The 24,938-nt window shown below is 44.7% G+C and overlaps 2 protein-coding genes across 3 annotated transcripts in view; one reads left to right on the top strand and one right to left on the bottom strand.

The window, feature by feature from the left end:
• The window catches only part of SCFD2 (sec1 family domain containing 2), a 206,305-nt gene extending 194,312 nt beyond the window's left edge, over positions 1-11,993 (top strand). Inside the window, exons 7-10 of one of the 2 annotated variants that reach the window (XM_075149081.1) lie at positions 1,368-1,502; positions 6,131-6,250; positions 10,325-10,459; positions 11,148-11,993. In XM_075149081.1, the coding sequence (XP_075005182.1) occupies positions 1,368-1,502; positions 6,131-6,250; positions 10,325-10,417 (348 nt within the window). In that variant the 3' untranslated portion in view covers positions 10,418-10,459; positions 11,148-11,993. Of the gene's footprint in view, positions 1-1,367; positions 1,503-6,130; positions 6,251-10,324 lie in introns of both variants that reach the window. The other variant, XM_075149080.1, reaches the window with a different exon arrangement.
• Positions 11,994-13,490: 1,497 nt separating this feature from the next.
• Positions 13,491-17,403, bottom strand: RASL11B (RAS like family 11 member B). The gene is made up of 4 exons (XM_075149098.1): positions 17,252-17,403; positions 17,113-17,169; positions 15,953-16,029; positions 13,491-15,095 (listed from the first exon to the last, which is right to left on the bottom strand). Exons 1-4 carry the CDS (start codon positions 17,376-17,378, stop codon positions 14,628-14,630), a joined length of 729 nt encoding a protein of 242 aa, XP_075005199.1. The 5' UTR covers positions 17,379-17,403; the 3' UTR covers positions 13,491-14,627.
• Positions 17,404-24,938: the final 7,535 nt, after the last annotated feature.

The following is a 24,938-nucleotide window of genomic DNA, read 5'->3' as shown; positions in this document are numbered from 1 at the left end:
GCTCGTGTCTGCTGTAATTTGCTTTGTTGGCTCAATTAAAAAATGCACGTGTTGTGAGAAGAACTAGATGGGTTGTATAAATCTTCGTTGACAGGATTGTATTCAAAAACTGTAAGTTATGTTTCTCACTGTAAAGTGTTGGATGAAAAACATTTCTTTAATTACTCCAGAAACTTTTCGTTTCAAGCCAAGTGGCTTGCTTTTTATTTTCCATCCATTTTTATGTTTATTTTGCATGATGTCTCTTGTAGATATCATCTTTATAAAATGAATGATGTTACACTTGATTCTCTTAAGAAATCTAGGAGATGATGTATACCTGGGCTAGTCCCAAAGGAAAACAAATGTACTAATTTGAAGACTGTTTGCTTCCTGAAACAATTGTGGTTCCATTGCAGTTTTGGCAAAGTTGAAAGCAGCAAAACAAAACTCCATCTGTAAATCAAGTAAGGTCGAATTTTCATTAAGGAGCATCTTTCCTCAAGTCCCTAAAATTTTTATCTTAGAAGCTTTTTCAGAATGGCAGAGTGGTTTAAACCTTGGTAAGGGAATGGGGAAGTTTCGAAGCTACTAATTCATATTCAGCACAGGTTTGTGGACCCTGAAGAGGATGCAGGGTGGATCCTTTGGAAGTGGATCTTCCAGGATGCTGACCATTTGTACCTTTACGTGTTCCACTTTTCCTAGTCCCTAACTTCTCTGAAGCTCTGACATGCATGATATCGGTGGGGTTGTTTGGCCTATTTTTCTCAAGGTTTCCACAGGTGGAAGTGCTATGTAGAGTGCCCTGGCTACAGAAGCTGAAGGACTAACAGGGACTCCTTAGCTCTGCTCTCCCGTGAGAGACAAACAGGCAGGTTGGCCTCTTCCCAGCCCTGCTGATGTCCAGGCTTCAGTGCTGACGTGACACCTGTGGGAAGGCAGGAGTGTTCAGTAAGCGACCCTCCTAAAAATCCCTGTTTAAGTGTTTGTAAAATCATTACAAAGGGAATGAGCTCTTCTGGGTGCATGATGGGCAACAGAGTGTCATCCCTATTGCTATCCCTTTCTATACTACCTCCAAAAAGATCCCAGAGAAACTAGAAGCCCCCTTTCTTCCTTGCCTCCCTTTACTCATATAATACAAATGGGGCAGAGTAAATGCATGGCCATCTCCGTGTTTTTTCAGTTTGATGCTGTGCTGGTGCACACCATTTGCGGTCAAGGTCACAAAGACTACTGCTGCTTTGATAATTTTTTAACTCTCTGAATGGTTTCCTTTCTAGGATAATTATTTTTGTTACCTTTAATGGAAATAAAACATTTAGAAGAGCAGTTGCACCAAATCTAAGCAGCTTTACTCACAGTGTGATGTTCTTTTTGTGCAGGCTTCTTACAAACCGCTGCTGAAACAGGTAGTGGAAGAGATCTGTAATCCTGATCGACCCGATCCTGTTGATATTGAGCACATGTCATCAGGCCTCACCGATCTCCTTAAAACGGGTTTCAGCATGTTCATGAAGGTAAACCAGGCTTCCCAAGCTCATCTGTAAGATTTTCCTGAGGTCATATCGTCATATGACAGTAACTGATACTATGTATTTGAGTTGATATTGTTCAGCAGAACTTAAGGGGCGTTTAGGAGAGTTAAATGCTAACTTTAGCGGGGGCTGGGAATAGCTTGAGGCACCGCATTGCAGGTACAGTACAGATGGGTAGCACCTGCTGAACAAAACAAGAGGAATGGAGCAGACTGGGCACCTATATAAGGGTGATGCTGGACACCTAAATAAGGATGATATATCTGGGAGGTGGCAATGTGGCTTTGCTAAAGGGAGGTCTTACCTCACATAGCTTTTGGAGCTTTTCAGAGACACCCAACAAGCAAATTGATAAGCGAGTGCCAGTTCATATAACCCATCTGGATTTCCAAAAGGCATTCCGCAAGGCGCCTCATCAAAGGATTTTAAGGACACTGAACAGTTTTGCGATAGGAGAGAATTAAGTATGAACAGTCAGGTCTCACAGGGGAGGAAGGTCGTCAGAGGAGCTCCATATTCAGTGCCTTTTCTATAAGTTGATAAGGTTCAACTTGCAGTGGGAAGGAAGGAAGCCTATTAGAAATTGCCTTGTGGATGCTCTTAGCATGTTTTAAGGCAGTCTTTCTACAAGAGCTTACTCTGCTTTACAAATTAGCCTATGCTAAATGTTCATTAAATGTCTACAGAGATGAAGTGTGGAGTAGCTAGCATGCTGTACTTTCAGCTCTGTCTTACTGCGTATCCCGAGTTCTCCATTAAAGAGTATTATGTAAGAGTATGAAGTATATTATAGCAATATGTACCTGTAAGCACCTGCATCTCTGCTAGTAAGAAAAATATCCTACTGTAAGGAATATATAATAGATGAGCAAGTGAACCGTATGTAGGAGGAATATTTCATAGGCATCATCACATACCTCACAAATGTGTCTGTGCTTGCTCATTTAGTTTGTAGCCTGGCTTGTTGGCAAGTGCTCAATTATTACGTGAATGAGTTTCTGACCAGCCTGTATTTCTCACACAAGAGGATCTTCTCCACTTACTGCACTATCAGCACTGTAATTGTCTCATGAGCTTCTTTGTATTTTTACTTCTTCCCAAATGCCTGAATATAAATGCCAACTCACGTAAACATGCTTTGGTAAGTGATGGACTCAGATGTTCATCCAGCACAGACTTTTAAAGATACCTCTCGTCCAGAAGTTGGTTCTCTGGTGCATGTGTTTGTTTTGAAGCTTAGGGAAGGTGAAGGGAAAAGGCCTCCCTACCACAAGGATTCCTCTTTTGACCGCTGCTCTAGAACACACATGGTTTATGATGATCTGAGCTTGGTATCATTGATACCAAGTGCCTTGCATGGCAGTCTAGTTTCTGGTGATCAATGTGTTTTCCTTTTTCCAGTTATTCAGCTAAATTAATTGGTTTCTGATTGGTCACAAATATCAGATGCATTGGTGCCGGTGTCCTGGTTGGCAGAGATACCCCTCGTGGGGCAGTAGAAGTTGTTTCTGCTGACTCCCCTCAGAGGAAAAGGCTGTGTTTTGTGATCTGCCATGAGAACAAACCCGTCCTCTGACCCGTTCCTGCCTCAGTTTTAGAGTTTTATTGACCGCTATCGCCCTGCTTTCCCATCGCCCCATGTCTCTCCCCTTCACGCAGACACGTGCGCCAGCAAAGAGCCCTCTGACCATCAGCACCTCGAGGAAATGCAGTAGTGGTAGGCTCGGAGCTGGAGAGAAGACTGATGTGCAGCTGGGATGCTCTGCTAGTTCAGGCAACCATTCCTCTTTCTTCCTTCAGGCTCCCTCGCTCGATGTAATGATTTTGCTTTTTCTTGGTTAGTCTTTCTAATTGCCCGAGATAACTATCCCAATTTTTTTAATGCATGGCATTTTGAACTGAAAGTGAATTTCACTTGGGGATTTTTGCAAAATTCAGATTTCACAGTAAATGCGATTCAGAGGCCTCAGAAATGTCCCAAAACAACCAAACTTTAGAAGGATCCCAGAAGATATATGTTGCTTTTGTTGCAGTCCATTTCAGTTCTTCTTCTGTATCATAGAAATGAGCTGTGTTTAGCTACACGCAGCCAGTTCCTTCAAAAGAGAGAGCCTCGGGTGGTTGTATTATCAAACAAAAAAATCTTGGCAGAAACTTGCATTCTTAATACAGCCAAATATTTTGTACCCAAAGTATTGTCCTCCTTCAAAACACTTGTGCATAGCATAACAAAATTACAGATTCCAAGACCCTTTTCATTGCAAATTTAATTTAATTTAGAGTTTGCATGCCTAATAGTATTTTTAATATGCATTTCTGGAATTTGTGGTTTGAACTTTAGTCTTCTGAAAAATAATAAGTTTTATATAGGCACCATGTGTTTGGATCTAGGTTTATTTTGACTGAAGGAAATGATTTGTCAAGACATTTTCTCTTCAGTATTGCCATGAAAGCTTGTGTTTTCTGAGTAATGCTCTTATATTGGGTGTCCTTTCAGTGTGTCCAATGTTCTGCATGCATGTTTATAATGAGTTTGTTGTCCCTAGGAAAGATACTAGGAAAAAGAGGCTTTATTCAATAGCAAGCTTCTGAAGTTCGAGCTTTTTGCATACATCTTGGGTCATTCAGAAGCTTCATGAGATGGAGTGGAGCTGTTTCCTCTGGCAACAGAGTTAAGAAGAGCAACGATCCATGAAAAGGAATAAAACAGTAATTCCTGTATTACCTTGAAGTGCCGTAGCAGAGCGTTTTGTCAACTTTTATCTTCACCATCTTTGCGAGCTGTTATTTCTTTCTTTGTGCCACTGCTTACAGCAATTATAGCATGAAATACTCTAGTATTTTAGCAAGTAATAGCTCTATCTGACCTACTCTGTAAGTAAATATTTAGGTCTTACTTAAATTCCTCATGGTGTTTGTAATAGGAATGGACTTTTTTTCATTTGAGGTTGACACTGTGCTATATGCAGATACTACGAAGTGAGTAGTCTGATGTGGGAAAGTGCATAAAGAAAGTCTTTGTAAGCTCTGGTGCATCCATTTAATTGGGCTGTTGGTGTAAATGGAAAATTGCTCAATATCGCACCAGAATTGCAGGACACTCTGCATAGTATATATGCTATCTGTGCCATCAGTTCAGTGAAGATGGCTGGCAAACTGGGGGTCATTAAGAGAATAAACACCCAGAACACAAATACTCAGCTCACTAATACATCTATCTAAGGCTTTTTGTACTGGTTTCAAACTCCCTGGGAGTTGAAGAGCTCCCTGCCTGGGGAGCAGCACTGAACAGGGAGCCCTGTGTAATCAAAGGCCAGCTAGCCTGGAGAGAGAGCACACCATCCCCCCTGTGCTTGCTTCAAAGGGAAGAGTCTCTTCTGAAGGTTGCCAGTCAGAGAGCCTGACGGAGCTGCAGGATGAAAAACTTCCCAAAGACTAAATATAGGGCAGCCACCACAAGGAAGAGAAGAAGAGCTGTACCCTCAGGAGCTGGAGCCGCAGGGATCAAAGGTGGCTGCCGTGGTGGTGAAAGCAAAGGAACTGCGCTCTGCCCAAACACGGGTTGATGACCACTTTCATTCTGTTGAGTGAATGCTGTTGAAAACCTACGCCTGTGGAAGGAGAGGGGGCGGAGAGTCTAAAAAGGAGCAAATTAAACTGTTCTCACTGTCACTTTTCAGAGCCAAACATTTGGAGTGTTTCATACTCAAAGGTGGTGTGACGAGAGCAATTGCACGGGCGCCACTGACATCACTCCCAAAGACTGGAGCAAGGCGTTGTCAGGGGAGTGTGTTTTATCAAGAAAGAAAGAGTTTGCTAGGAAACAGCAAAGTAATCAAACTTCTAGAAGTGGTTAAGAGGAAACTGATGTAAAGCATCACCTTCACGTTTAAAATTAAAACACGGTTTTATAAAGTCTTAACTGAAGTGGAATGTTTGTGCCATTTTAATGATAATTGGGGAAAAATGAAACAAGTATTTTGTTTGAGCTAAAGTTTCTCTATATTAGTTACAACCCAGTCATAGAAGTATTGAAAACTCTGAAGTGAAACAAGCTAGAAACTGATTTTATACTATAATGAACCTGATTTATTTTCATTGGATGAATTGTAAAGGATTATTTGCTGGATTGGTGAAAACACATTACTTTTACAATTCTTTCCATTGCTGACCTCGGGCAGGGATTCTAGCATGTTTAGGCTGGACTCCTTGCTTCTAATTTACCCCTCATTCCTTAAAGCCCCATGCATATGTGTATCCAAACTGTGCATCCACCCGAGTACTCTCCTCCTACTCTGGGAAAGGGAGGAAAGAAATTAAAAAGGAATTAAGGGAGAAGCCCTCATACCTCATGAGAAACTCCTGTAGGTTTCAGTGGAAACCATGAAGACTCCATTTCCCTGGAGACAGTTCATTATCTTTAACTGGGCGTCATCCCCATTGGTTTCCATCTCAGCTGCTACAGAAACCAGCATTCCATGAATATTTCTTTCTGAGCTTCCTCATTAGTCTTCCTCCAGCAGCTCAGGGAGCTGATCAGTGCTAGTCCATAGGTTTGGAGTCGGACTGTAGTTGAGCAACTACAAATAATGCTTTCCTTCATTTTACAGGTGAATCGCCCTCACCCTGGTGATCATCCTCTTTTGATCATCTTTATGATTGGTGGAGTGACAGTCTCCGAGGTCAAAATGGTGAAGGATCTGGTAGCAACACGCAAACCTGGTACCCAGGTAAAAACAGCTCTAAATATACAGTTCCTATCTGAACAAAGACTAAGAAAATTCATCAGATAATATTCCCTATAGCACTGGTACCAAACCTACACGAAGCCACAGTCACACGGACAGGAATGGTGTTAGGATTTTGCTGTGAAACATCTGTAGGCAACAAGTGTTCAGGCACCAAGGGTCTGTTTTTTACATGTTAGAGTCAACAATAAAAGTTCAAACTCAGGTTGGAGAGTTCAGAACAGACTGGCATTATTCTGAAGGAGCTTTCATTATGTCTCAAAAGATCCATTTCTTGGTATTCTTTATAAACAGAAACATTTGCTGTCCAAAAGGCTACAGGCTCCCTGGCAGTGCATCTACAGGACATAGTGCAAGGATGCTCACAAGGAGTCTTGCCAAGGGTCTGGGTACCATCTAGTGACATATCAGTGGTGATCCTGCAGACAAGTCAATTGGCATTGCTGAGGAGCAAGATAAATTAGCCTGGATACAGCTGTACTAGTTTCTGGTCCAGGCCAGGTATCTCTGATAGATACCTGACCGCTAGATGCCTTAAGTAGCCTGAAGCAGGTGATGTGGAGAAAGCCCCAAGTCTCTGCGGCCCTTGGATGTGCTGTCGGACTCCTGGAAGGAGGATGGCTCCCGCGGTGAAGCTTCAATAGCGTCCATGCAGCTGGTCTTTGCCTCTTCCACTCTCCGGCAGCAGAACTCAACTACAGCAGCTGTCATCTGAATGGACTGGGGAGGGAGAGGAGGAGGATGGATGGCCTGTGGTGGCATCTGAGATGTTAAAAATCATTGTTAACTGTGGAGGAGCATGTACAAGAGCAATCGGGTATCTGCTGAGTAGTGCAGATATACAGGGTAATCTAATAACTGCGAAGAAGTGCTGTGTAACCAGCTGCATAATAAACATAGGTCTAGTTTCCAGGGTGGCTTGTAAACATCTTGTTTTCAATTCCTATGGAATGCAGTTTTGATTAGTGAGAAATCATTAGCAAAATGGAGCCAACCAAAGGCTGAGCAGCCCCTGGGTTTGACATGTGTTTTCCACGTTTTAGTTCTCTTTGCAAGGCAGTCTCAAGCAGTATTTTGTAAGACGGAGTGCCATTTTTAGCGATGTTTTTTTGATCTGCTAACTTGTTTCTCCCCAATTAGCCTATTGCTAATCTCCTCAAAACAGCGAATAAAATTCTTTCCCAGCCTGAAGGGGGATTGAGGTGTGACACACTGATGGACAAGTTAATCCACACCCGAAATGTATTAATACACCCTGAAAGATAAGCAGAGGGTTAACACATGAGTTGGTTGAGAACTATGCAGCGAGGCTTTTGACTGGCTTTCTAGAGGGACGTGAGGCTTGACAGTGGTGACATGGGATCTGGTGTTGCTTTGCTTTGGCTTAACCCCGGCAGCAGGTCACCCTCTGAGGCAGATTCCTAAAGAATTTTAAGCTTTTAGTGCATCTTGCCCTTTGTCCAAATGTGCTGTGTTAGAGGTGAAAGGACTTGGGGGGAGAAGCAGGAGGAGGAAGAGAAAGAAGAAAAGAAGCAGTTGTGCAAGTCTCTCATATAAAAAAAGTTTATGAGTTCGTTGGATTTACCTGGATTTCTGCACTATAGCTGTGAATATGTGCCACCTGTTTGGGATTATTCTCTTTTCAAAAAGCCAGGCATTTGTCTAACTCGAGCCAGCATTTAACAGAGCTTTTTTGTGGTGTTCAGGCAATCAGGTTCAGGCATCAGGGGAACACTGGCCTCCCAAGTCCCTTCCAGTCAAAGAAAGCACTGACATTTATACTAATCATTGGCTCTTGGAGAAATGGAGAGATGTGTGGGTGCAAAAATAAAGAATTGAGGAAAATAACAGAAAAAATGACAGGACGCACTGATTACTTCAGCAGTTGTTTGGAGTTGAGACAAGTGACATTTAAATGTGGAGTAGGAGATACATGTTTCCATCCACAGAACTGCTCTGCATCTGAATATGAATGACAAATTTATTTCTCCTGGAGGAGCACAAAGGAATACAGAGATTCCTACGCATCATTTGTTTTTGGATGGTGGTAAATAGCTCCCCTAACCTAGTGAGAAGTATCCTATGTTCAAAGGCAGAAATTACCTTTTTTTCCCACTTCAATCAGGGGAGTAGAAAAAAAGGGGAAAGAGCATGAGTGGATGTTTCACCCTCCCAACATGCACAGCCATCTATGTGGTTGTGGCTGAGGCATGCAGACAGATAAACCCCTCCAGATGCACCATCAGATGTTAGCTGCATCCTTCCCTGCCCCGTGCTGAGGGGGAGCTGCCCCTTGCAGCGCAGTGGGTCGGGATGTGAGCTCCTGGCTCCTCGGCTGCCATCAGAAGGGGTAGCCCTTCAGGTGAAGTACCAAAGACAGGCGCGCTGTACTGAACGAGGAGAAGGTCTGCAAGGGAGATACGCTGTCCTGAAGAGACCTGCCTGGAGAAGAGATGGAATTACTTATCTGGGCAATTCTCCCCTTCTCTGTAAAAATAAAGGAACAAATATTCACATTTATCCCCTTCAATGAGCCCTCAGAAATATTGGGGGGAAAGGAAGGTAGTCCCACTGTATTTCACTGCATCTTTTCTCAGACGTTAAAGTTGCAGCTCTCATTTTTCTCTCTGGGCTTGCTATTAGTTGCACAAATCCCCTCAGGGTTCAGTGATGGGACTCCAACAAGAAATTGCTCTTATCTGGCAGTGGCTATTGTTGATGTTTGGCTTGTACACCTAAAAAACTTTGGTAACATGTCCCCTCGTGTTTTTCAGAAAACTAAGCTGCATGATAACAAGATGAGCACATACTGTGCTATAGTCTGATTCTCACGTAAGACAGTGTCAGCCTTTGGCATCTGCAAATTACAGAGAGTTTTTCATCCATAGGAAGGAGAAGAGATTATCAGTGTCAGTTTGCCGCAGATTGTGTGGGAGGACAAGGGAAGGGCAGAAGTGAGGGGGAGACTATCATCAGTACAGAAGGGATCTGTAGTAACTTAACTCCAGATTCCTTTCATTATTTGAAGTGAAAAGATGAAAGAAAGAACAACAAAAAAAGTTGAAATGCAGCACTACCACACATTTAAGCCGTGCGATGAAGAGCACAAGCGGTTTGATAGATACTGCAGGAAACAGACACACAGACATACTCTGTTGTTGATGCTTGTGCTGCTTCTCCTCAGATTTGCACTGAAGAAGCAAATTCATGTTCAAGTGGGCTAGTAAGATAAATCTGCCCCCATAGCCCTGCCTGCAGTCCTGACCCTACAAATACTACTGAACTTGGGGCTTTGTAAGAACAGTGTCCCACAACTTTGACCCTGAGTTAGCTCCACGCAGCAAGAGCATATGTGCTTGTTCCTTGCTGATAGCTTTGCCCTGCAGAGAAGTCTTCACGCTAGGCACCTGCATACCGGTTTTCACTTAAGAAAAACAGATACCTGCATCTAGCAGGGTGTGTATCATGGCTGTAATGAGCAACGGTTTCATTCATCAGACCCGTCTTGGATTAAAAATTTGAACGAACAAAAGCGATAGGATCCCGACAGTGCTCGAGGTTGAGCCGTGGTCCTGATGTGCAGAACAGCCTGTGCCTGGCCTGCAGAGACGTTTCTGAACAGGGACTGTAGCTCCCCGCAGCAGGCCTGCAGCACTTCTGTGGTGCTCGCCTTACCTTCAACTGAGAGGAAACAGCCATCACTCAAAACTGCTATGGGAGAGGAAACCCTGCTTCATCAGCTGGTGCCTCCCAGTAAACACAATGGCAGTCACAACAAATCACTGGGTAAGATGTGGGTAGAAATGAGTCAAAGCACACATTCATTAAGAGTACAATGCTACCAGTCATTATGCTCCTTAAAGTCATTTAACTACAGTTGTTAGGAGCAGACAGTTTCACTGGGCAAGTTGTATTGCCCTGTCAGTAAACACCAGAAACACACAGCCTGTCTTGTGCTGGGTGAAGCAAACAGTTCATAACCATGGCTCATTAGTACTGTGATCAGTCTCGGTCCCCTTCATTTTGACTTGTTGTTTCTTCTCCCCCTTCTTTCAGGTAATCGTGCTCTCCTCTGCACTCCTGACACCACGTAGTGCTATTGAGTTGTTGTTTGCCACAGACCGTCTGCGGCCTGACACCGATATCTGACGAGGGAGGATCTGTGAAGAAGATGGAAACATCAAATCCCTGGTCTGTTACTCTTCCCTATAGCCTTCCAAAAAATGACACATCCCCTGCTGCAGTTATGGCTCCAGCTGAAACGGGGTGAAGTAGCTGGGTGTCTGGCTGCAAGGGAACGTGTGCAGCTCTCAGGCAGCTCTTCAAAATGGTCCAGTTGTCCAGCAACAACTCCCCTTCCTTAACGGTAACACCTGCGGTGCTGAATCACCCCAGCCCCGCTCTGCGTGGCAAGGATATCACCTGTAATAATTCCCTAGAAAAGGAGCAGCTGAGGACCAGGTTATGCTGAATTTGCACTCCCCAAGCAGCACTTTTTCCTCTCAGTATTCCTGATGTTTTCGTTGAGGTTGCTTCTGGTGGGAAATGCTGCTGAGGGAGTGAAAAGCTAGCAAAACGCACCCTCCCTGTCATGTTATCTTGCAAAACACGTGTGCCTTATACAGCATTAACCGCCTCTGCTCTTACTTCGTCCCTCATCCCAGAGAGGTGACGGAGCACAGCCCTGATTCAGCCGGCAGAGCCGCTCCCAGTCTGGTGATGCTCTCCAGCGGGACTGGTAGAGGCAGAGAAGCAGAGAGCCAGACTCAAGGGCTGGGTTACGTGGTTGCTTCTCTCTCAGCTTCCCGTTTCCTGCTCTAGTTTCTCCACCCACAGTCCCGGGAGAAAAGGCTGTTTCTGATGGCACACTTCTCTGTAGGTTTACGCAGGAGGCCATATGGGCTGTGATGGTTTGATGATAACCCTGGAAGAATCCTCCTCTCACATGCATTTAAAAAAGAAAAAGAGAAAAAAAAAAAGCACGATCCCATTTTCAAGAGGCCGCAGCAACAGATTCTTTCTTGAGCTAGATTTCTGAACAGCCTGATTAGAGAACAGCTTTTATTTTTAATTTATGAAAGACCTGCTATCGAATTCAGTTATATAATTTTTCCTTATAAAACTTTGATACAATCTGTGATAAAAAAGCAGCAGCCAGTAGAGATTGTGATTGCGTATAGCACCAAGACTTCTGAATTGCAACATATAATGGTGGAGCTCTTGCTTCATCCAAGGGAGGCTAAGCCTACAGCTTACACTGAGATGAGAATGTGAAATTATAAGTGACATTCACTCTATCATAGTATTCTTTATTATGCCAAAGGAATAGATTAAATGGGAAGTAGCTTTTTAACCTTTGTTCATTAGCTAGCATAAGTTCTCTTAAATGTTTATAATGGTCTTCAGAAAAGGGTGCATTTTGATTTAAATTCACTTTTGAGTGGCTTGAAGGAAACAATGGACCGATTATAAAGCATGGACAATGTTGCCTCTATGGAAGAGAGATTTATAAGAATGACTATAGAATGGAACTTTGTGCTATAAAAAATGAGAAATATTATGAGATTGCAATGTTAAAAGCTCAAGAAATAGTTTGAACAGAGCAACTGGAAATCAAATAGCCAGTCTCTTGGTTTCTTTTCTGTCCTTCTGTACTGTTTAATCTTAGAATATGGATGTTTTGTAAATTCTGAAATCAATAAAGCAATGCTCTTACAATGCCGAACCTCATCCCTCTTCTCCTTCTCTCCTAGTACACAGGGCTACACATGCCAGGACTGCGTATTCCTGAGACCCCTTTTTCTTTTGCGCTATTGTTGCCCCTAAGAACCTAGACCTTCTGTCCTGGGAGGTGTCCTAGAGGGATTTCTACGCTCTGCTGGTAGCAGAAAGGCTGTCCTGCATCCAGTGGCCATTGCTGGCCAGTGAGTTCAGGTACTCACACCTCTGACAAGCTGCCGCTTTCCTCAGATGATGGAAGCCGTCTTCTCTCCCTCACCTGTCTTTCATCAGATGCTCTCACGTCTCTGACTTGGCCATCTGAGGACATATTATATAGGATAATGAGGAGGGGGTGAGTTTAAGCAGACACTGGTGCTCTTGCACTTCCTGTGGGTCAAGCAGCTCCTCTTACTGAGGCAGAGACTAGTTTTCCAAGTCCTCGTCCTCCCCCTGACACACCACACTTCAGAGGACTCGTTCAGCCAGTTGGGGCCACAGCTGTGGCAATGGGTGCTGGGACTCAGCCACCATCTCATGCTCAGTAGCTGAAGAGATGAAAGGAGATGGTCACAAGAGCCTGCTCCTCTTCTAGTCCGAGGCTGGAGTGGAGCCTTTTCAGTGACCCTAGTGTAGTAGTTAGCTCCTTATTTGTGGAAGTAGCTTTAGTAGCTACACATAGCCTGTGCTCGGGGAAGAGGCCATGGGGATGAGAGGTCTCCCGCGAGCAGGAACAGCAAAGATTTTGCTTGGGCAGGTGCAGGACCACAGCAAGGAGTGGCTAAGCCCTCTGCGTGTGACACTAAGCACCACTCAAAAGGTATGAGGAAGAGAAAACTAAGGCCACCCTTGGCAAATGAGTTTACTACTATATTAATAAAGTTAAGCAATATTTGGTAATAAGCTCAGACTGGATGGCCAAGCTCAATTTTGTTCCTAAGTCTAGTCCAAAGTCACTTGGCTAGTAGCTCATGATCAAGATGATTATCATCAGTAGTCACCCTAGTCCCAGCACAAACATCCTCCTCAGGAAGGCTCTCAGTAAACCTACTTTAAGCATGAATAAAATGATTGAAGACTTGTAGTAATTTGATTAAGTTCATCATTGTCATATAGCTCAATAGATAAAGCTGCTCTCTCTTTTTTTTTTTTTTAAAAGAAGAAACTGGAAGTCACTTAAAAGACTCAGCATTCTTCCAGATTGTGACCTACCTTACATCATTCTTTCTGGAGTTTTTTTGACAAGGGGAGATAAAGAAACTCATTTTAATTTGAAAGGTCTCTGCCTTATTCAGTTCCTCTTCTAAAAGAAGGAAGTTGTAAAGCAGTTGTGAGAGCTCCCCACCTGTGGTTTATGCTAATAAAGCAACAGTATAGGCAGGAAAGGCTTTTTGACTGTTTCTGCAGTGAATGTTAACTACCTTGAGAAAACTATTACTTTGTCTCAACATTTCACTGGTTATTGCCCATTGTTTCTCACCCACGAAGAACACACAAGCAAACATGCAACTCAAAAATTTAATGTTGAACCAGGCAGTAAGAATGAAAAGTCCACTCCCTAGAAGGAGCAACTGTACACAAAATAAATAAGTTACAGTTTAAACAAAAGCACAACTGGCTTTTTAAAGTGCATGTGTATAAGGCCTTTAGCCTGTGAACTCCATTGGCTCAATGTAAAAAAAAATTATATATGTATAAAAAGTCTGCCACATGTGTTTAAGGATGAACAGGGACTGGCTCAGCTCAGAACAAACCACCAGCTTCATTGCCTGGAGCCAGCCATGCTTCACGCCGAGCGGAGTTACAGCCACATTCCTTCTGCGCCTATTGCACACAGAAGTGTCTTACAGGGGCAGCTCCATCACACCAACAGACTATCACACCAACTCCACGCTCATTCCTCAAAAGCGCCATGTTGGATCATTTAGTCTGGACAGTATTTTTTTCAGACAGTAAAAACCCCACAGGTTAGTTGTAATTACATACGTTTACACCCTGTGGGCAATAGTTTCACATACAAGGAGTCTGGTCAAGTTGTCAGCAATAACATAGCTAGTAAAAAAATAAAGGACCATTGTTTACAGTCTTGATACCCAGTCATGTCCACTTATTTTACACTTATTTTTACAGAACAATTTCATGTTTGCTTATTTGTTTTGAAATACATGGGAAATGAACAGTTCTACTGTGCAATAAAATTAAACGGATATACATCGTGCTGTCCTTCATCCAAGAGAAAACAAGACTCAAGTGGTTACTTCTGAACAGTGAACTGCAGTTCAGGGTGTTTCCCTGCTCAAGTACAAGAAGTTGAGAGTTACAGCTAAAAGCATTAAGTCAAATCTGTCCCATTGGAGAAAAGGCAAACTGAAGGCTGTTTCAGTTACTGGAAAGTTCCTTTTCCAAATGAAAATACTTGTTCTACAAGTCACATCCTAGAACCGTTTCAAGAGTTTGGGGGTTTTTTCCTTTTCCAATCTGCCACTGTTCCTTTTTTAAGCAACTGCTTGTTTCTACAGCCATGCAAAAGGCTACCTGAACCATCCTTCTTTCACAATGCCTTGGACTCTAGATGTGCCAGTGTTAAACACCCCAGGTTTCAATCTCAGGCTAAACATTGGGAAGAGCAACAGCTCTGCTGTCAAACAGAAGTGACAGTCCTCACTTTGGCAGACAAAGCTTGCTTAAACCTTCTCTTCAGATCCTGCATGTTGGGCGATTTTGGCCGTGGAATAAGAGAGGTTCTCCTTCTCTCAGGGGTGCTCGTTGTTTGCTGTTTACTGACTTCTTTACAGAGGAGATGGAAGGCATTGAAGACATCATTATAGTTTTCACTGACAGATACTTCGTAGAAAGTACAGCCCAGCATGTTGGCCAGCTGAAGTCCGTGCTGAGGCTCCACCTCTTTGATATGCAAGAGATCAGCTTTGTTTGCGACGATGACAACAGGGACCGCGTTTCCTGGATGCAACTGTCGAACATGATGGTAAAGGTGACTGAGTAGTTCATAGCTCTTATAGTCTGTGATGGAGAAGACAATCACCAGGGCATCTGCCCAGCGAATGCATCTATTCAGCTGCTCATTGCAATCCAGATTGTGTTCATGGATCTGAAAAATGGATGGTCTCAAATTAGATAGCTGAAGTCGTAAAAGATTAAAGGAACCTGTCTTTAAGAGTCTGTAAAGCCAAATAGCATTTTACAGCTTCAGACATACATATTTGCATTTCACATTGTAAGTACAAACTTAATCTGAGCATGGTGAATAAATGCATGTTGATTCAGCTGCAAAAAGCTGGAATTTAACGCTGGAGTTTGCTATACTCAAATGGAAAATTGACCTGAGTAGTTCTGCATGCAGAGAGAGACTTTGTAGTTCCACAGAATGGGAAATTAACTGGCTAGACAGTAAGTCTGGGGAAGCAAAGATATGAGCTGGAAGCATTTAGACCTGGAGTGCTGCCCAGTTCAAAAAGGCAACAATCCAGCATTACTCAGGTCTATACATTCAGAACTTTTAACTTGTGACACGCTAATGAGCACAGCCACAATAGAGCAGACTTTGCTTTCTATCATACACATTTATGGGCACTTTCTATCATACACACTTGTTGGGCAGTGGTCATGACATTTTCTTCTACATGTACCTTATTTGCACAGAATTGTTTCTGGGTTTGTGTCTAATGTTCCCCATATACAGGAACAAGACACTTAAGTAATTCAGCCACTCGAAAGGAACAAGCGTCCAATGTACAAATGATTCATCAAAACAGTGATTTGTTTTCTTTTACTACCAGCATACTACAGGCACGCAACACATGTGGGTTCACTGGTTATAACAGAAGTGACCACCTCTCTCACACAGAACTCTGAAATGGACCATAACAAGATGCTGCACACAGAGGGACACACACACACACAAATTTAGAGCTGCTTTGGTGAACTGCATGGCTGCATCTAGCTCACCTGAACTCCTGGAGTATCTTGCACTTGAATAGCCAACATCTCTCCATCTATCTGGATGTGCCTGCTGTAGAGATTACCTGACAAGAACACCAACAGGTTCACGAGTACAGCCACCACTCTACACACAGACTGCTGCCCATTAGTTGTGAAAGAAAAGTTGTATCGCTGTTTATGAAGCGAGGGACCAGTGCTTTAAGGTTTTTGTGCGTAACAACCCATAAATTTAAGGCCTTACTAGAAGCCTGGGATTTAATCTTTGCATTGACTTGTTTCGAAGCTTGGTGTTTAATATTGTGCAACTTGGAACTTACTCACTTCTTAAAGACTGTCTTAACTTAGATGATAAAGGTAAGTGTGCAAAATAACCAGCTATTATAGAAAGGCAGTTTGCTTGTCATTCAGTATTTCTGCACTTCAGCAAACCATTTTTCTAAGAAGCTCTTCACTAGCTGATCTGTTTGTTGGGTTTTTTTCATTTGTTTGGCTTTTTCAAGTCATTTTCTCAAGAGAATGCTGTATATTTTACAATCGCATTAGTTCAGACTTCCCACTGGACTACACCCTAGTAAGTATGTAACACTACCTCTGCCTTCCCCATTAAGCTGGCACTGTCTAGATCATTTAGCTGCTGGCATTCAGTTTGGGGAGGGCAATATAACATTAGGTTTACAGAATGTTTTCTTGGTTTAGCTAAAAGACTTCTCCAAAGAGGGACATTTGCACCATATAAAGTAAATTCTGTGAGAGAACAGAGACGCCGCGGAACAGCGCTAGTGAAGCTGTGACCGTGAGCTGTGCCTGGCACGCACCTTTCCCAGGACTGCGGGGCAGAGGGCTGCCAGAGCTGCACCGGGAACAAGTTTTAAGTGAGCTGCCAGCCTTTAACATCCTGGTGCCTTTGATGTGGTGAAAATACCGGTTAGATGCACCTATAGCCCCGGGTTTAAGTTCCTTCTTTTACGCTTGGGACCTGGCTCAGTGCTGGGTTTTGCACGCTTACTGCCAGGCCCGGCACCCCCCGCTCCCCAGCCCGGGCACCCCCCGGCGGCTCCAGGGGAGAAGGCCGCCGCCCCGCTCTCCCCCCCCCGCTTCCCTCCCCGGCCGCGGAGCGCCCGACCTCCAAGCCCAGCGAGAACAAAGCCGCGCCGCCGCCTGCCTACCTGCGTTCCTCTCGTAGTCGCCGATGAACCGCCGGGTGAGGAACCGCACCACCAGCGCTGCGGGCAGGCACAGACAGGCAACCGTTAGCCCCGCTCCCCCGCCGCGCGCGGCCCCGCGCCGCCCCGCCGCCCCCCTCACCTGTCTTGCCCACGCCGCTGCCCCCCACCACGGCGATCTTGACGAGGCGGGGCCGGGCGGCGGCGGGGCAGCCCTCCCCGCCGGGCGCGCACTCGGCGATGGTGCACATGCTCTGCGTCAGGCGCATCGCCGCTCCGCCGCCCCGCGCGCCCGCAGCCGCCGCCGCCGCTCCCCCGGCGCTTTTCTCGCCCCCGCCCCCGCCCCAAGCCCCGCCCCCACCCCCGGCGGCCACTCAGCGCGCCCGGCCGCTGCCACGCCCCGCCCCAAGCCCCGCCCCGCCGGGCAGAGCCGAGCGGCTGCGCGGGGCGCGGGAGCGCGGCGGGGGCGGCGGCGGGTGGCCGGCCCCGTCAGGGGCGGGGGGGCCCGGGCGGGACGGAGCCGTGAGCAGGGTGGGGCAGGCTGTCAGAAATGAGGCGTTTCTGGGCGCTATGAGAAGCCTGGAAACAGGCGTGTATGTGTGTCTGTCTGTGTGTGTCTGTCTGTGTGCGACACCTCCGCGGTCCTCGGGTGTCGAACACCTCCGGCACGCAACGGCAACCGCCCGGGCGCCTCCGAAGGCCTCAGCGCTGGGGTTGTGCCTCGGAGCCCCGCCAGGCTGACTCAAGCGTACAGAACGTGGTGCAGAGGCGCGGTCACCCGTCTGGTGGTCGCCCTGCCGGGGGTACGTCAGTCCCGCTTCCAGGCAGGGGCAGGTGTCGGCCTGCCTGCGCCCGCGGTCGCGCACCTCCATCCACCGCCGGAAAGCTTCCCCTTCCCTCCCAGCCCTGCCCCGGACGAGCACTTCGAAATAACCACCCGGAGTAGGAGCCGACAGAAATCAGAATGGCGGCAACTGCAGAGAAAAGAATTGAAACCAAGGGACCAGGCTGGGAGAGGCCTGTGCCCTCTCAGCGTGGTTGTAATACACAGAAATAGGAAAAAAACCGAGTAGAACATGGATATGACAATGGTTAAAGAAACAACAAAAGATGATGGCAAGGGAGGAGAAATATAGATGAGAGGTGTGTGGGAAACAGAGGACTGTACCGGCCTGGGAGCCCAGAGCGGCCGATGTGAAGCACTCGAAACCCTTGAAGCAAGGAGCCTGAGCGGCAAAATGGAGGAATAAAACCTGCCCACGTATGAAACAGAGCTTGCTGGGAGAAAGGTAACAGAGCAGGATAAAATCACTCTCCTGTATCCAGGAAAGACAGACTTTGTAGTACAGGCCACTGGATAACACTGAATGCTAATTACGCAAAAAGAAGGAATAGACCCAAAGTGTGTGGCTCAAAACCACACAGGGAAAGTGTTAAAAGAGAGCCAGGTGTAGAAGTGGGAGTCAAAGACGGTCACCATCACAGCAAACACGTTTGCGCAGAGCTTTCTATAAGCTGCAAACTACCTTTGCATATGGAAAAAGATATCTGGAATAAAATGAAACAAATTGCTGCTCCCGCAGTAGCTGCTGCTTTCCCGGATATAAAGGTGAGAGTAGACGCTATGAATGATGCCTGGGGCTGAGCAATGCTGGGTACTATAGAGGAACAGCTCTCTTTGCCAGCCACCAGACCAACAAGAGGTGATGGCAGTTTAGCTTTGTAAGTAGTGAGTATATTGTAAGGCTACTAAGGTCATAGGGAAAACAATCATTTGATAGATGCGGTTTAAAATAAATGGGTAAAACATAGGTTTATTAAAAGGCATTCTAAGACAAAAGAGGAAAGCGTAAGAGACCTATTTAGAAAAAAATCAACAAGGCTGAAGGACTCAAGGACTTGAATACAAAGGAAAGACTGGATTTCTTTACGCCAGAGCAGCAGAAATGATCTGGACATTGTATCTTGAGCAAAGGGGAAGGGTTTCACGGAAGATCTCCTGGCAGCTTGGTAACTAAGGTCACTGGAAATAGAAAACCGACAGGTAACAGTGAGGAGGATCGCTCTTCTAAGCAAGTTTTGTCTTCAAGATGAGGACATATAGAAGATAAATAATGGCAGCTAGAAGCAGTTCCTTCAACCAGGGAAAAAGAAACAGGGCTGTCATGCAGTGAGAGGGGCATACAGATAGGCATACAGGCATAAAGAAGTCTGGCAATATTTCCAGAGCCAAAAAGCATTTTGCCTCCATTTTTAGTAAAGATGATGATGTGAAAGATGGGAGCGGAAGGAGGATGAGTAACGGGAAGAAAGTCACGGGTAATTACTGCAGTGGGGAAAAACAAATGCTCTCGTCCAGAGTGCAGACAGACCAAGTATGTGAAGATGAGGGTGGAAGGAGCAAGAAGTTTTACTGCAGCGCTCAAATCATTCTGGAATACTTGCATTAAATAAAGGGAAGAAAATAATTCACAATAACTCGGACAAATTTTGAAGGAAAGAATAATTAAAGATATGGGGATAAATGGGATAAAATAAAGCATGGGATTACATGAAATGTTGCTTCAGCATGATATCTTTCCCTGATACAACTTTGTTTCCCTTTTCCTTAAATAAAGGAAATGTGGTAGATGTAATCTATTTGGGGTCAATAATACCTCATACTGTCCAGACAGGGAATGACTGTTTAAGCAGAAGAATGTGGGGATCAGGAGACAATGACAGAAGGGTGCTTTATATGGGAAGCGTCAGACTGAAGGAAAACTGCTCTGTGGGATTCATCAAGGCTCCTGTTGTCCTTCATATTTTCATTATAGTGGTGTCATCAAGAACACAAACACACTAATGAAATCTGCTGTTGGCAGAGATAGGAGACATCACCAGTTCAAACAGGGGTGGGAATAGTATATTGGAGAAACTGCATGCCTCTTAGAAGTGGATTAATGAAAATATAATTAAATTTGATAATACCAATGACATGCAGAGATTAATCACAAAAATTTCTTCCATTGACTATGAGATCAGAACTTGGAAAAGAAAGACTAGTTAATCACAAGATGAGTAGGAGCTGTGTAAAAAGGGAAACATAAACTCAGCTATGTCAGATCAGGAATTTCAAAAAAGATCTGCAGTACGATGTGTGATTCTGTCAGCCAGTGAAGAGTAAATCAAAGTGAAACGAGTATGGACAAAAAACACTATGATGATCAGGGACTAGACAGCCCATTTCAGAGGAGGATAAAAACACTAGATGTATTCAGTTTGGCAAAACAAAGAAAGTGGGGCTTGGGAAAAGGGGGAGCCAGGAAAGTTTAGTTAAAACTAAGGGCCAATGTCAGCATGAGAACAAGTGAGTAGAAGCTCATCTCTGCAGCTGGAGTAGCAAAACACTGAAACAGCCCTTGCAGTAGTGGCTGGAGCAACATCAAGTCTGACTTCTTTTAAATGGAGCTGGAGGAGTTTATAGAAGGGATTGCATGGTGTGGTTGACTGCAGCGGCAATGGGATTGGATGACCAAGAGATCCCTTCTAGAGGCCTGCAGACAATATTCTAAAACCATTACATAAATAAATATTTGGGCCTAACATACAGCAATGCAGGCAGCAGTGGTGTCTCCAACATGTACAGGGGTATGGTAGAAAAGGGGAAATGGGAAAAGGTGACAAAAATGAGATGATGCCTCAATAAACAGGTTTTATGAAGGAGATGATTAATTAGGGACTGGATAAAAGTGCTAAAATAACCGGAGAATGGGATCTTCTCCCTCTGTCTCAGAACACCAAAAGCAAAACAATCGGCCAGATTGAAAAGTGGAACTTCTGGAAAAACTGAGATACAAAATATTTTCTTGTAAAATATGTAATTGATCCACTGAGTCAATTGTTGTAGGAAGGCACTGGGACAAAAATTAAAATTATCACTATACAAAGAAGGAGTGTACATTTATAAACTATGAGAAAATGCAGTTTTACAGTACTTTATGCTAGCATAAAATTCGTAAGCAGCAGTAAATTTTATCTCCTCAAGTTTTGAACCAGTCTCTTAAGTATTATGGACCAGAAAGAACCTTAGGACAGTGTGGCCAGGCTTCCTCATCTATCAGTCTTCTTAGTACAAAATTTCTTATGTCTTCCTCTCAGTTATGCAGAAGTGACTGCTGTCAGAGACAAGGTCTTAGCCCGGGTGGTCATGGGTCGGAGCCGGTGTGAACACACATTTCCACACTTCAGCGACACATTTCTATAGTTTATTTTGTGCCCCTGCTCAGAGGGTAAGCTTGCAAGCCGCTTACACCTTCCATAAAGACACTTCCATCGGCAGCCAGGGAATGAACCTTACTTTGTTATCCAGTGCTTTGGTAATTAACTTCTAACGCGTGTCTTCAGAGAAGATGGTCACGGCCAACGTCTGCTCATTCGAGATACATATTTACTTTCCAAAGCACCGTGAATTCTCTCTTTGGCTTTATAGGAGTAAATACAAGAAAGCTCTCTCTTCACGGCACAGTACATATGTCCCATGCTCCCAACATATAGAGCCAAGTTGACCAACCCCTGTGAAAAGCCCGAGAAGACCAGAATTTACCCTGGCACAGCCCTGCATCACCTTCCAGGAGCAGAACAAAAGAGGGAGGGAACAGAGATATTAAAAGAAACTACATAAACAGGAAAACAACTTCTCTCTGTACGGGGAGAGATCTCCTGGCCAGCGAAGGCCAAGCTTACTGAGCAAGATAGGATCTTCATTCCAGGGCAGAGGAAGGGGGAGGGAGAGACGGGGGGAGGGACACGCTCCATGCACCCTCACCTACCCACAGACTCTACGTGGTTTCTATAGCAGCACAATAGCAGACATTTTTCTCTCTCCACAAGAAAGCCTGAGTAATGTTCTGCAATTATATTAGTCTGCATTTTAATCAGATTTTATCTTCTCTTAAGCTTGCATTTTTTTCCCCATTTCCTCCTTATGTAACGCTCCCAAACTCTCATCCAAGAAATGGAAATCTCAGGGTTTTCTTTTCCATTCAGGGCTGCCCATCTGCTGCCAGTATTTTTTTGTGCTGGTTTGTGCCCCCGCAGTACAAGCAGTTGTCCTGCACGCAGAACACCAGTTTGATCCGAAAAAGGGGGGAAAAAAGCCCTGATGACGGAATCTCTTGAATTAATACAAGCTCTAATGCTTCATTCAAAAATGTATATGAGAGCACTTAGCAGAATTTTTGTTTTCCGTTTTAGGAATGCCTCGGGATCTATATTAAGCCCGCTAAAAACTGTGGCATTAAAGTGCCATTGCCAGCCTCTCTAAGTCTCATCTTGTGTTACACCAGAGTCCGTTTGTCAAGGGGCTCCGCCTGGGTTACGTTAGGAAGGGTCACCGGCAGGTCCTGCTCTGCCAGGCAAACCGCAGGACGATGCTTACACCGGCAGCGGAGCGCTGGGGCTGGTACAGCTCCTCTCAGTTGCTAAGCAAATGAAGAGCTTTCTGCATCTGCAAGTCTCAGCTCTGCAGATCCCTCGACTGGAGTCATCACGCAGAAGTCGCACCCTGAAACTGCAGACAGGGAAGGCAGCGTTTCGATTACCACCTCTCCAGGTTTCGGCTGTCACCTCTGGGTGGGCAGCGACCGGACCCACAGCTCTGCTGGTGGGAGGCCCTGGGTGCACGTGTCCTGCCCTGCTCAGGGGGTCAGCCAGCATGGCACAAGCTGTCCTTGGTCTTGGCTTGAGCTGACCTTGTTCTGAAGTGGAAAGTTACTGAAAGCTTTACATTTCTAATACAGCTTCTTTAGCAAGAAGGATGTAAATTCAAGTCATGCCTACATACTACAACAGAAAGTTATGATGAGTCAGTGTGTAGGTTGTAAAGTCAAATGCAGAAAATATAGGAAATGCCAGAAATAAGTTTGGGCAAACTTAACTTATCCTCCCACATGCATATGCATATTGTTACAGCCTTAATTGCATAATGTCATACCGTTACACTGTCTCCTATCATACTGGCAGTCTGTCTTCTATTTGCCCATGGAACAGAGCATCTAAATATACTTGAAGATCTGGGTGTTATTCAGCATTTCTTTTAAATCCTCAACCAGCCCATGGTGGGAAGTATTCCCTTAGTGCAGGACTTACTAACTCCTTTGTAGGCTTGTCACGGTATAGCGAAGAAACATGAGAAAAGCTCAAACTGTAAGTGGACTAGGCTGCATAAGTCCATATGTACATGCCACTTAAACCCCTTTCAGTTGCTGCCTCATCTTGAAACATCTCAATGCTTTATACCCCCAAGTATTCTGTAGCAAAGTCCCATAGACACTGCATTGAAGCAGGGACTGTAGTCCTGAAGTTTCTGAGATGAGCAGTTGAACCACCAGGAACGAGTCCTTCTCTCTCTTTACCTGAATGAACATCACCCCGCAGGGCAGTGGAACAACTTTGAGGGGAAGACTAAGAGAGCCACATCTCAGGCCACACGCCAGACTAGGTGTCTGAGCTTGCTTCTGGAAATGTCACGGACCTGGGGCCAAGGACTTCCTTGAAACTGGGGAGAAAAGAGGCAACCTGAATATATGGGAAGCAAGCGTGACGGTTAGGCCAGGTACCTGGCAGGGAAGTGTGGTGGGATGGGTGAGAGCTCCCTGGGAGTACCAGGCACAGGTCTTCCCACCCGTGCTCCAGGTGCAACTGGTGCAGCGAGGGGCTGTGAGGGCAATCAGGGGAAGAAATGCCTATTTTACAAGAAGAGAGGAGCAAAGACAGGCTTGCTTAGCCTAGCAAATGGAGGGGAGATGATAATTACCTGCTGCCAGCTCACACAAGAGGGATGGTGGAGGAGAGGAGAGCTCCTTAGAGCAAGGAGCAGCTCGTCAGAGGGTTTGCCTTATGAGTGGGTTTTGCCTAGAGGAATTAGGCACTTCACTCCTTCTGCCTTTTGGTAGGAACTGGGTCCACATACCATTTTAAAAATGCAATTATTGTTAACAATTTGTAAGTAACAGTTTAAAAAAAGCCTGCAACTATAGAGATTTCCATAAGAAACCAGGTGATCCAAAACATTTTGTTGATAATCCAAACTAGCGAAACAAAGAAAAAGGTAATGGGGCAGGTTGGGAAGTAAAAGATTCTCGCTTGGGAAACACTACTAGTAAGCTACATAGATATGGAGGGTACAAGAAGCTGGTTACATTTTGCTTCCCTATGTTTCTGTGTCATAAATTTCTATATTCTGTTTTGTCTGAGGCTAGAGCCCATCATTGGTGAGGCTTTGTGAAGGATGTGTTTAAGGTATTTAAATGAGCAAGCACTGCTGCCTATGAGGCAGCCTTAACAGCCTTAAAAAAATTTTATTCATCAAAGTTTCAGGATAGTCATTAGCATTCACACAATTATTATGCAGGCAGATGACTATAGGTAGGCAGCCGAAAATTGTCAGAGGAATGGCATTTTTATTAGCAAAAAATGAGACTTTGGAGCTACTGCAACACCCAACATTTTAATAACAATCCATTTTTCAACAATACACTGTTCAGCTGGCTAAACATGCACAAGGATTAAACACAGGAAGCTTAAAAGCAGAATCTGTCAGCTATGTTTGTTTTCTATAAATCCCTTTGTGATTATGATGAACTGCACGATAACAGAGAAGGATAGTTCAGTGTTATTGTATAAGTGACTCATATAGTCTCTATGGTTTGACAAGAGTACAGGGTTTTTTTCTAAATAAAGCAACTAGTCAGTCCAAAAATAGAAGTAACACTTAGAAGAATGCAGCTCCTGGAGGAATTACAAATTCCATCTACCAAAAACACAGAGGTTGGTATGCTGGGGCATCT

The sequence above is a fragment of the Calonectris borealis genome, chromosome 4 (assembly GCF_964195595.1).
Source record: "Calonectris borealis chromosome 4, bCalBor7.hap1.2, whole genome shotgun sequence".
NCBI lineage: Eukaryota > Metazoa > Chordata > Aves > Procellariiformes > Procellariidae > Calonectris > Calonectris borealis.
This window is presented reverse-complemented; position numbering and strand designations above follow the sequence as displayed.